General features: G+C 39.3%; 1 protein-coding gene across 1 annotated transcript in view; it reads right to left on the reverse strand.

Moving 5' to 3' along the window:
• TMTC2 (transmembrane O-mannosyltransferase targeting cadherins 2) overlaps positions 1 to 13417 on the reverse strand; it is a 181286-nt gene that overhangs the window by 37358 nt on the left and 130511 nt on the right. The window contains exons 7-8 of the mRNA XM_080971472.1: positions 13055 to 13133; positions 2646 to 2767 (exon numbers count right to left, since the gene is read on the reverse strand). Coding sequence (XP_080827598.1) covers positions 2646 to 2767; positions 13055 to 13133 — 201 coding nt within the window. The remainder of the gene's footprint in view (positions 1 to 2645; positions 2768 to 13054; positions 13134 to 13417) is intronic.

Below are 13417 nucleotides of genomic sequence, written 5' to 3' on the forward strand. Positions count from 1 at the left end.
ATTACATATATTACAGGAATGCTGTATTGTTAGAGTTTTTTCTAAAATAAACATGTTTATATTCAGAAAATACATATATTGTAAATGATCACAATCAGGGAAGGACTCCAGCACTCTGGCAATACTCTAGAACAAGGAAGTTAGCTTCAACAGAGTCTTCCCATAAGTAACTCATTTTGACAATGAGATATTGGGGAGTTTATAACAGCACCATCATGGTGCTATGTACCTTCAAAAAGCTAAATACCGTTTCTGGAAAAATAAATAAAATGAAAACAGGGGCTTTAGCTCAGGGTTGGCCGCCTTCCAGTTATTCAACTAGCTGAGCCACTACTCATATGCCTTAACCACTAAATTTTCCTCCTCTTATGCTTTCTGGTAAAATACACCCTGGTGAGTTATAATTTTAACATATGAATTTATAATATTACTTGATATGTGGGTTGTGAAAAAATTTCTTCCAGTTGACTGTAGGCAGGGAGATCATAATCTCACTAGCCATTCTGTTACAAATATAGATTCGGGTTTGATTTACATTGTAAAAAGTGTTCCATGTTCCCATTCTGTGCCACCCAAACTAAGATATAAAATGCTTTTCATAAAATAGTTGAGGTACATAAAATACTATCTCCTACTAAGCTTTTACTAATCTATCAAATTAGCATAGGAAACATAATAGAACACAGATAAAATTTGTGCTTAAAATGTGATAACATAAACAAGGTTAAGCAGAAAATCTAGAGCAGTGCTATGCAAAACTGGGAAAGCTTTATCTACATACTGACATGGGCATGAATAATGAGTTTCAAATGAATGACTTGAAGTCACATTATTTGTCTTCTGCACTAATTCATGCTTCTTTGAGCACCATAACTTTAGTGCACTTCATTAATTTCTATGAACACAAACATTTTATATGGCACCGTATTATATGCTAAACTCACACAAGAACATATGCCTTAAAATTCTAACAATTGCAGGAAGTATGGAAACTAAAGTCACCATCAGCTTTATTGTATTAGCCATTGGCCTTGAGAGTTTTCAGGTAAAATTTCAAAAAAATAAACTTTTTAAAAAACCCGATACAATAAAATTCTCAGTTAAGTTAAACTAAAAACATCCATTATCTAAAAAAGATCTATTATCTTCTTAGAACTCCTTAGTTGTCCTAATCCTTTACTCTTCTTTCACTTGAAGTTTCCTTGCAGTTAAAACATACAGTGCTGTTCTATATGTCACAAAGGATGTAATTTTTCTAATAGAAAACAGATGATTTCTCGGTCAGAACAGGATGTTAATCTAGCCAAAATCCCCCCGCCCCATTTTCCCTTGGCCCATCATATAAGGGACATTATAGAACAGAATTGATTACATTCTCTGGCTTGATTCAGGTTACAAATACAAATCCACTGGGAGACAGGAGCTTGTTTCTATCTGTCATTCAACATGGCAGAAGGCATAACCTGTAAGCAGAGCGTGAGAAAAGCATTCTGCAAGGTGAAGAATGTTAAATCCTCAAGGTATCTAAAACTATGACGGTCCTTTTAAAAGAGACAAAACCATTGATAGGCTTTAAATTGTCGCAACAGCCTCATATCTCCCCCCACCCCTCTTGGACTTTCATATATCCTGTCGCTTAGTTTGTTTTTTGTGTTTTACCTAGGAGATCCCATAATACTTCTGGCAAATTATACATTTGAGACAGCAAGATATGTCTGTTTTACTAATCACGTACACACAACTATGAAATCTCAATAATGTCACATGTATCCTTGTTTCAACCGATGGCCAGCCTACCTCTGAGGGTTTGGTCAAAGCTCTCTCTCATCTATAGCTGAAAACCTGAAGTGCTGACCTACTTCAAACCACAGTTTTCCCAATTTATTTCAAACACTGATATCACCAGGGATGCAGACAGGATTAAGCCTCAACTGAAGTGGTGTCTCTGGAAGAATTGTCTCATTCATGTCCATGTTCTCATTCATGTACATGGGAAAAAGCCAAATGCCTCATTTGGCAACAAGCTGCAATCCCACCATTCCTGACAATGGACCATCGAGCCATCAGCAGCAGAGACTTCCACAGGGATGGGAAGAAAACCACCTCCTGCTGAAAGGAGCCCCATGGTTTAGAATAGAAGGCAATAGGTTTATAATACCCCAGCGTAACTATGAGCTGGGTTGAGGAGAGGGAACAGAGGATGAACAACAAAATTTGTCTGTTGTGAAGGAGCTCATCTTCCTGTCTTGTGGTCTGGAGGAACAGCTCTTCCTATTCAGGGCTCACTGGCCATGTTTAGCTTTGGGGCACGGGGCACACTGTGTCCTCTCTCTCCAGATTCAGTGATGGTTGGGAAATTGAGGAATGAGTTGGGAAGAGAGCAGAGTTGGGAAGAGGGAGCCTATTAGGGTTTTTTAAAAATAAATAAATGCTGAATTAAAGGCAAACTTTGAGAAGTCTGGCTATTAAGATAACGTCAATATTTGCTTTTGTCTGTTCTTTAGAAACAAACACTAGAATTTTAGCCAAAATGAACATCTTCTTTCCCGATAGTTATGTATTTGTGTGTGTTTTTATATTGTAAATCACCCTGTGATCTTCTGATGAAGGGTGGTATAGAAATATAATAAATAATAACAACTTACCGTTAAAGCCAGAAGTTTCCCATATGTGAGATGAGCTGGGATGTGGTCTGTTTTGGCCCGCAGTGATTCCACATACCACTGTTCTGCTTCAGGTAATCTGCTGAGCCTCATGTAGGCTTCCCCTGCACAGCAGAACCAATTAGAGGACATGGAGTTATATATATAGAGAGAGAGAGAAGAAAACTGAGTTAATTTAATGGGATATAACCATTTAACTTAGTTCATAAGGCATCTTCCCCAGTCCTAGCTGGAGATGCTGGGGATTGAACCTGGGGTCTTCTATATGCAAAGCAGATGCTCTATCCTTAATAATAATAATTAATAATAATAATAATAATAATAATAATTTATTATTTGTACCCCACCCATCTGGCTGGGTTTCCCCAGCCACTCTGGGCGGCTTCCACAAAGACCAAAAATACACTAAGATGTCACACATTAAAAACTTCCCTGAACAGGGCTGCCTTAAGATGTCTTCTGAATGTCAGGTAGTTGTTTATCTCTTTGACATCTGAGGGAAGGACATTCCACAGGGCGGGCGCCACTACCGAGAAGGCCCTCTGCCTGGTTCCCTGTTTGCTTCTCGCAATGAGGGAACCACCAGAAGGCCCTCAGCGCTGGACCTCAGCATCCGGGCAGAATGATGGGGGTGGAGACGCTCCTTCAGGTATACTGGGCCGAGGCCATTTAGGGCTTTAAAGGTCAACACCAACACTTTGAATTGTGCTCAGAAACATACTGGGAGCCAATGTAGGTCTTTCAAGACCGGTGTTATGTGGTCTCGGCGGCCGCCCCCAGTCACCAGTCTAGCTGCCGCATGACTGGTCTTGACTATCCTTGAGCTCCAACTTTTCTCTAGCATCACCACTGGAAACAGGATAGAATCTAGACTTTGCCCCCAGTGTATTCAGCCATCAGGCTAGTTAAGAGGTAGGTACATGTAGCTCTGAACTCCCATGAATAGTCAAGGGGCTTAGGGAGAAAAGCCCTATGGGAAGAAAAGACTCAGCTGCTGCCTGAGGCTACTGTCTCTCTTCTTAACTGGAAAGACAGTGCTATCCAGACCAGGCAGTAATTTGAAACAAAGACAGGTGACCTTGGAAGCTACAGCTGGGTGTCACCCTTTGCTGGGTGTTCCCCTTTGCCACATGACCTTGACGTGTATTACAATATGAAAACTTAAACCAATCATGGAAAAAACAAAGCAGGGGTTCATTAAAACTCAACTGTCTGTTAATAGGACTGGATAGTTACTCAGGTCAATCAGAAAGCCCGATGAAAAGGAAAAGTCTACAGCTGGCATCTAAAAATTGACATTATTGTCAGTGAGACCTCCAGAGGCAGCATTTTTCATAACTGGTAAGCATTTTGCCAGTGAGCAACATCAAATAATCTCCCCTCAGTTTCCAGAAGAAGTTCATAAATAAAGGGCTCCTAATATTGAGGCTCCAATACTTTGGCCACCTCATGAGAAGAGAAGACTCCCTGGAAAAGACCCTGATGTTGGGAAAGATGGAGGGCACCAGGAGAAGGGGACGACAGAGGACGGGATGGTTGGACAGTGTTCTTGAAGCTACGAACATGCGTTTGACCAAACTGCAGGAGGCAGTGGAAGACAGGAGTGCCTGGCATGCTCTGGTCCATGGGGTCACGAAGAGTTGGACACGACTAAACAACAACAATATTATCACATTCATGTAAACAGATCAAAATCCCTGACTGAAATGGGGCATGAAAGGAAGCTCCATCCAGATATACCTGTCCTTGTTCTACTACCATATGTTCAATGATATCTGATGTGCTGTCTTCTATATGAGAGTACGGCAATTAAGAGGGAAAGGAAATTCAGGACACCATGGGCTGGATTTCATACGATCCTCTCAGAACAACTAGATCGTTGTAGATTGTCTACTAAAATTAGCTGCTCTCTGAAAGTTATCTTAGACTGTGCTGCCAGAAATTCCACTGCTGATCCCTGAATGTCAAGCAGTATTAAAATGCATCACCATAAATATATGCAATGATGATTTATATAGAACTTTCAGTTTGCAATAATGCATCTGTCTATAGCTGATACTAACAGCTGTGGTCAGTTGGTTAAAAAGTTAGGCAATAAGATACTTCAAGCTTTATGGTGAGAAATAAGGGTTTCAAACACAAGAGTGTGAAGAACTTTAATGTGTTTCTCCTTTATACGAATTCACACACATAGCTGAACAGTGGATTTTAAATTTCCAATATCTACTACACAGTAGCTTCTAAACATGTGAATATAGCTGAGTATGCAGCAGAATTTCCTCCTGCAGCATCATATTTGTAAAAGACAAACAAATTATAGTTAAAAGCAGAAATAAGGCTCAGCCAAAAGATTTCAGCGAAGTAAATTATTCATTTTTGTTGAAATAAATCCATTTTTATAGCTCCAGATGCTTCTTGGCAACCTGAATATGCAGTTTTGAGGGGAGCAAAAGGAAGCTTAAAATATTAAGGTCTGTAAAATGCTACTGTTTGTTACAAAAAAATGACAGACACAAGCAAATCCTCTTTGCTTAGCCTGTCCCTTTATGGAAAAGGGATGCAGGCATTTGCTGAATGTGTTTTAAGGGTCCACTTTACCTTAGAACTAGGAGCCTTTAGAACTCATTTGTTTGAAAATACAAAGGATGTGTACAATTTGTACCTTTTCCAAACACATGAGGACATACCAGTTAACCTGTGGCAAACCAGATGTTTCTGAATTACAACTCCCATCAGACCCAGCAAGGCCCAGTAGTCAGAGATGATATGAGCTGTAGTTCAAGCAACATCTGGAAGGCTACAGGTTAGCCATCCTGGTGGACTAACAGATTTAAGCCTCTTGAAACATGTAACACTGTCTCAAAAGTCTATGCTACATGAAACATGATTTTAGGTATATTTAAACTGCTGCACAGCAGAAGCCGATTTACAGAATGACGAACGAAGCTCTGCAAAGCATTTGTTAAGAGGTTACCATGCAAATATATTTGTTTGCTTTGTTTAAAATATTTCTTAATCGTCCGTCATTAAAATATATCAGCGTGAATAAAAAGTCACAACTACCAAATAAATATAACGGACACATATCCTCCCAGGCACATCTTCCCTTCCTCAAGAATAACAAACACTACCACCACCACCATCAAACACCACATAAATTAAAAACAGTTAAAAGATTTTTAAAAAACAACAACAACAACAACAACAACACACAGTTAAAACAATTGTTTTAACAATTGTGGCCCTGTCTCTGCTTTGTAGCTGGTGCTGCAGCTAGGAGATGCAGAGTGACTGCAGGTGCAGAGGTCACAAGACTACAGCTGCGCTCAGCGGCTGGAGCTGGCTTGCCTAATGGTGAGAGGCTCAGCAGGTAGAAGGCTACCAGGAAGGAAGAGATAGATGTAGATGGTGAAAAGACTGAATAGTAGAGAAGGGGCAGTGGGTATACTGAATCAAAAGCCTTGCTTCCCATTGTAGCTTTGCGGGGGGAGACCCCCAAAGAGAAAGAAGAATGGCAACTGAAACTGATGGAGTATGAGGAGATGGCGAGACTGACAGGGAAGATCAGAAACCAGGAAGATCAAATATTTACTAAAGACTGGAGTAAAATTGTAATTTACTTAAAAGACCACTGTAAACAGTTAAAATCTTTGGCATGGATGTAAGGACACTTGTAATGTGGAATTATTTATGATAATTATGGTTAATTAATAGATAAAAAGGTGAAGGGACCCCGACCGTTAGGTCCAGTCGCGGACGACTCTGGGGTTGCGACATTCATCTCGCTCTATAGGCCGAGGGAGCAGATGTTTGTCCACAGACAGCTTCCGGGTCATGTGACCAGCATGACTAAGCCGCTTCTGGCGAAACCAGAGAAGTGCACAGAAATGCCATTTACCTTCCCGCCGGAGTGGTACATATTTATCTACTTGCACTTTGACATGCTTTCGAACTGCTGGCTGGGCAGGAGCTGGGACCGAGCAACAGGAGCTTACCCCGTCACGGGGATTTGAACCGCCAACCTTCTGATCAGCAAGCCCTAGGCTCAGTGGTTTAGTACATAGCACTACCTGCATCCCCTAAATAATAGATAGATAAAGGTAAAAGAGTGGGACGCGGGTAGCGCTGTGGGTTAAACCACAGAGCCTAGGACTTGACGATCAGAAGGTCGGTGGTTCGAATCCCCGTGATGGGGTGAGCTCCCATTGCTCGGTCCCTGCTCCTGCCAACCTAGCAATTCGAAAGCACATCAAAGTGCAAGTAGATAAATAGGTACCGCTCCGGCGCGAAGGTAAATGGCGTTTCCGTGCGCTACTCTGGTTCGCCAGAAGCGGCTTAGTCATGCTGGCCACATGACCCGGAAGCTGTACGCCGGCTCCCTCGGCCAATAAAGCGAGATGAGCGCCGCAACCCCAGAGTCAGTCACGACTGGACCTAATGGTCAGGGGTCCCTTTACCTTTACCTAAAGGTAAAAGATGAGGCTAACTTAATTTTAAATATGGAATCCATGGAGGGAGGGAAGGAGGTCCGAAGGTTCAAAAGAACCTTGTATTTAAATGTTTGAAAAGGTTATGTTTTATATGCATAAAATTATCAAAAACCTAATAAAAAATATTATTTTTTAAAAAGACCCCTAAAGAGTGGAATAGCCCTTGGATTGGAAATGGAAACCCAACATGCAGTTCCCCACCCAGTTAAGAAAGTATAGCTGGATGTGAATGAAGTATGTAGCAACGAACGCTATATTTTCATGAGGACATTTTTTGCCCTGCATTGTGTTAGTGCTCAAAATTTAATACAAAAATAGGAAACTTATATGCAGTGTAGAACTTTGAACTGGGCTTGCATCAACAAAAATATTGTGATTAATGACAGCTTTGCTCTTTAAGTGATACGTGTAACAGAGAAAGATCAATTGTGAGACTTCTAGTATAGTCCCAAGAGAAATCTGATGACTTTTAATAATGCATCCCTAGAGTCTGTGTGATAGAAATACTATTGTACATTACTTAAATCATAGCACAAAAAGGGAACGGTAGGGAAAGATTCATTAGTTGCCCAAGAGAATACCAAAGTCTTAATTATGCCAGGCAAAAATTGTTATATGAAGTGAAAGATTAGGAACTGTTTAATATATGCAGGCAGTGAGGCACCTTGTTTAGCACACTAATTGAATGTCATCTTAGTATTTAAGGGACAAGGGGGGGGGAAGGCAATTATATTTTACTTTATTTCTCAGTGGGGGCAAATTGTAACAAAATCTGGATTTACATAATCTGAATAGAGGAGGTACGCATTCTGTTCCAGATTTAAAAGACTATGCCTGTAGGGTCTTCCTTTTGGTTTATTCCCAGTTAATAAAAATGTCTCCTGATTCGAGGTTGGCTTCAAGCACAGAAAAATAAAAATGAAAACATTCCACAAATATTGGTGCAAAGGAACATGTGCTACAATGCCCAGAACACTTAAATTAATTCACTTCCACTTAAAACGCTCCTTGTTTTATTAAATACAATAAGTGTAAGACAAGGGATGTCAGCTTGAATACAGACTGAACTGAAGCACTCTGTGCAAGTAAGAGAGGTGAAGAACACATTGTTGAGGCTTCCAAAAAGCTGCTCAGCTTGCCATCTGTGGCAAGTAAGAACTATTTCCTAGTGAGCAAGCGAACTTTCACAAGCTAGGGGTCTTGTTTGTTTCATGCTGTCAGTAACTAACACATGTGTGTGCTATGTGGGTTTTATCTGCAAGGTTGTGTTAACAGAGCAAATATGAAATTCACTGAATACTGGAAAGAAATTAGGGGATAGTGAAGGTAACTAGGTGCACTTTCATTTCAATTCCTGACTGAATTTGAGGAAGCAGCAGCTCTGGTGGGAAATAAAGAATAGCCCGGAAATAGAGAGCAAAAAGAAATAAAAAATTGTCAAGACTGGTAGTGCTGGTGGTCTTTTGCAGAATAATTTGGAGGTCCAATGACACCTTTTGTTACTAGTGAAGCGCAGAGCTTCCTACGACTGTTATGTGCAATTTGTTTTGTTCTGTTTCTATGGTATCATTTGTTTATGTTCTTAAAGGTGTTGTAAGACACTCTGTGTAACAATTGATTAACAAGTTGAAATGGTGATGGTGGTGATAATTTCAAAACAAATATTTATCTGAGTGTACATTTATATCTATATAAAACTATATCTATATACAAAACTCAGGCTCATGAATTCCCCATCTTCTCTGGCACCACCACAAAGAAGAGATTGGATGCTTTTGTTTCTGTTTCTATCTATCCACTCTTTGCCATTGTGTCCAAACCCTGACAAACTGTGGTTATTCTTAACTATGGCTTATGGAAACAAAGCCAGCTTCAAACAGTAGTATGGAAGTATGGCTCTTACGTTACACAAAACTATAGTTTAGCATTATCTCATAACTTGTGTTGCTCATGTCTGGGTTCCATCATTCAGTCTCATTGTCAGCTACTGTGAAAGAGAAATACCTACATGGGAAATAACTCTGCAGGTCCCTCTAATCTCATCATTCAACCTTAATACCAGTAAACCTCCATCTGTTTACAGATGTTAACACTGTGGATATAAGGCTGGTCCATGTGTAAGGGATCTTATATCAAAATGTCAATGAATTAACCAGATCTCTAGTGTATTTAAGTGAGAAGATAAAAGGGGGGGAAAGGGATAGCATATTGTTGTTGAGTACTATAATCATACTGTTTCTGTGTCAGAACTATATCACGAAATTCAACTTTTTAGACCAGGTATGAGGAAACCTTTGGCCCTCCAGATGTTGTGGAAGTACAACTCCCATCAGCATCCACAAGCATGGCTAACTCCCAGGGATTATGGGAGTTGTAGGTCAGCAACATCTGGAAAGCCAAAGTTTTCCCACAGCTGATCTAAACAATGACCTAAATATTTTAAAGCTTAACTTATGCATGAATAAATCCAACTGCATGAGAAATCCAAATGTAAAAAGATAAGATATATTTTATAATTTGCATATATATCTATGTATATAAATGAAGGATGCTCCTTCAGCATGTGTCTGGGCAGATCAAGAACATCTTCCATTTTTGTACTAAGAGCCCAGGCACCTTGATCTAATTTGTAAGTGTTTGTTAACAGAGTCAATTTCTATTTATTTCGCTTGAACGATTCCTTATGGACCCAGACACCCAATCAAAACCGAGCTTAGTTAATTGGCTTCACTAGACTTTTTTTTTAAAGTAATTTAGCAGAATCAACAGCTAAAACGGAGATGCAAAATGAAATCCAAAGTTAATCAATTTCAACAAGGAAGAGAGAAATCGTTTAGACCATAGGAGCTCTGCAATCCTATAACCTCCAGAGCATGAACAAATCATGATCAAAATGAGGGCCCTGAACTCAGCGTAGATTGTCTTTTATAAAGGTATCCACATTCAGCAGATTTATTATTTGCACCCTGCCCATCTGGCTGAGTTTTCCCAGCCACTCTGGGCGGCTCCCAATCGAGTGTTAAAAACAATACAGAATTAAATATTAAAAACTTCCCTAAACAGGGCCACTTCAGTTGCCTTTTAAAAATAGGATAGCTGCTTATTTCCTTGACATCTGATGGGCGGGCGTTCCACAGGGAGGGCACCACTACTGAGAAGGCCCTCTGTCTGGTTCCCTGTAATCTTACTTCTCGCAATAAGGGAACCGCCAGAAGCCACACCTGAATTTCCTAGTTTATCACCTCATATTTATGATAAGTAAGGAAAACCACGTGTATTTGAAGAGGGATACCTAATTGTGACCAGTAGTGGTAGGCACAAATGATGAACAAAGTGTCAAAATACCACCTAGATGATTTATCAAAATTACACCTGAAGGACAGGCATTCAAGGTGCACTTAGAGGAATGAAGTTACATACAGGAAAAAATGTGTGTAACTAATGATCTGAAACCTGAGTATATCAGCCTTGCTCTCTTTCCTGTTACCTTTTAATATTAAAATAAAGCCCCTATGCTCCAACTTACATTTATACCATTAAGCTGACTAACATATGAATTATTCTAGCAGGTGGGCTTGTGTGGTTTTAAGAGCAATGCAACACAATCAACTGCATAATATCATATTTCCAGGACAGAAAAGGACCAAGCCAGCCTAATTTTAACATTAAACTACTCAAGTTCCCATAGGGACCATTACTTCTTTTGACCCCAAGAATTAATTGAAGCCTTAAAACAAAATAGATTACCTATTTAATGCAGCTGAGTTGGACTTTAGCCTTTGTATGGCATGTCCGAATGCCAAGCCAATTAATCTGTGTTACCCTTATACTTTCTTCTTAAAATGAAGTGCCAAAAAAGGAAAACATACACCAAACAAACACTTCATGCAATCTTAAAAAATTAGACTGATAATCATTTTAAATCATACTAATTCTCCCTTTTGAAAGTGAAATGAAAAGACTGATAAATTGTTTTCCTTTGGTAAAGGGCCAAACATATGGTTTCCTTAGTTTGAATCAAGCACACCTGGCCAAATAAATCACACCAATACTGCAGACCAAATTTATTTCACAATTTCATATACGATGCACATTCTGGGTAGACAATGCAAGAACGACCATGATACCAATAAGTAGAAGAGAGAACTAAACTGTTAAACTTTAAACCTGAAGGCTAAAAATGTCAATCTACCGTAAAAGTAGCAACATTTTTAAAGTAGGAACCAGCTGGCCAGACCAGTGAGACAAAAGACACTAGGCATATTCCTTGAAAATCATGGAAAACAGATGGTACAAGTGACTTAATATTAACAATTTAACACTAAATTGTTAATAATAGGTCTAACTGGAGTTCTTGTTCTTTGAAAGCACTAAACACATTGTAATCAAAGAGTTAAACAGGTCCACTATTTGAACTTTTATTTTTGCATTAAACCTTAGTTCAAATAAAATACAACACCCATGAGCATTTATCTTCTCAAGCTTAGAATTGTCCAAAGCTTTCTACAGGGAGTTAGTTCAACTATCTTACTGTCTGGTGAGCAAGGAAGAAGAAGAGGAGATGTGTGGGGCCATGTGCAAGACTAGCTTCAGTCCTTTTCAATAATTATGGTAAGTGGAAGTACAAATAATTTGTTTGTCCCTTTCCCAGTTTGTTTAGAAGAAGTCGGTTCAGCGAATCTAGTCAATGTACAATGGCAGCTACCTAGAACATTAAATCTCAAGTCCTGAAGATCACACCTGACTAAGAATAACCTTGCTATATTAAAATATATAGTTCCTTAGGTTCTTTGTCACAAGAAAATAAAATGAATGTCCAGCTTGCATAATACAAACCCTTTTCAGACATTCAGCTAAATGTAGGTTGTGGGCACTATGGGATCATGGTCACAAGCAGTTTGCTGACTAAACACACACATTTGCAGATATAAACAGAGCCATATGGTAGCCAGAAGATTATGATGGTTTTATACCAACTGGTTGCCCATCTGTGTGCTAATCCTGACAAACTCCTTACTAGTCTAGGTCAGGACCAAGTGAAAGACTGCTTTAAGCCCATAGGAACTTACCAAGCCCTTCAATCAGCTTTGGATGCCCTGTTTCCATGGGCTGTAGACTGGAAGAAAGGTCTTGGGCAAGGAGCAAACTATTAAATGCAAGCTCGCTCTCCCGAGGCTATTGGCCCAAAGCAGGCCACATGGGGAGGAAGAAATGCGCCCTCACCCTCCAAAGAAAGCCACATGAGACTTCCTTCCTCATTGGGATGGAGAAAACCCACTCACAAATGAAACAAGGCATGAGCTTTTCAGTGGTGGTGGTGGGACAATTCTGGAGATTTCCTCTTGGGAAGATCCGGCAGGCCCTCTTTTTTAATCACTTCTAGATATGATTTTAAGATTATTTTATTTCAACAGGCATTCAGAGTTTGAAATTTGTCTTGCCTGATTCATCTGCTACTGCTTTTTTAGTCTGAGTTTTACGTATTGATCTTTTGTTGCTTTAAATTGGTTTTATTGACTGTACAGCACTTTGGATACACAAATATAGGAAAGTGGTTTATACATAATCTAAAATTAAAAAAATGGTGCAGGTATCTAGGCTTCTCTCTTTCTGATCAAGGAGCCTGGTACCTCCCCCCCAAAAAAACTTCTCGTCTATGAACTTTGAAAGTATGAAGAGGGAATAATACATTCCCTAAACTCTTTAAAAAATTTAATTCAACAGAAAAACAGAAATATGTACTGTGGGCAGAACAATAAGGTCTCAGTGTCTCATATATAATGGCCAATATAAATAATCTTGAATGAAACTTCAGGAATCGAATGGGGAGTTACAAATAATCTAATCACCTTGATGGTAAAAATGCTGAATTTTCTTTTCAAATGTTTGCTTTGTACTCACCCATCATGTTATATAAACTTTGTGGTGCAAACTGCCTTGGCATTTTCTGTATTGCTTCTTTGTAAACTGTAAGGGCATCCTGGGGGGAGGGAGAGAGAAAGAAAGAAATATTCTTATTAGAGCATGGATTTCAGAAGCGATTTCTACATGCAAATTTAATACAAGAAAGATGCAATTGTCTTCATTAATCATGAAGAGGGTCACATTTCCCACTTATAAAAAAGTCAACAAAAAAGATGAGTCTCTTCAACGCAATGCAGAATAATTTTCATCATTTCCCATCTCATTTGAAGAAGGGGAAATGGAATATTTAAGAACTTCCAAAGGCTCATTAGCTTACATTTAAAATTCTGTAGAATTACA

Source organism: Podarcis pityusensis, assembly GCF_964106645.2.
Source record: "Podarcis pityusensis genome assembly, chromosome: 10".
In the NCBI taxonomy this organism is placed as follows: domain Eukaryota; kingdom Metazoa; phylum Chordata; class Lepidosauria; order Squamata; family Lacertidae; genus Podarcis; species Podarcis pityusensis.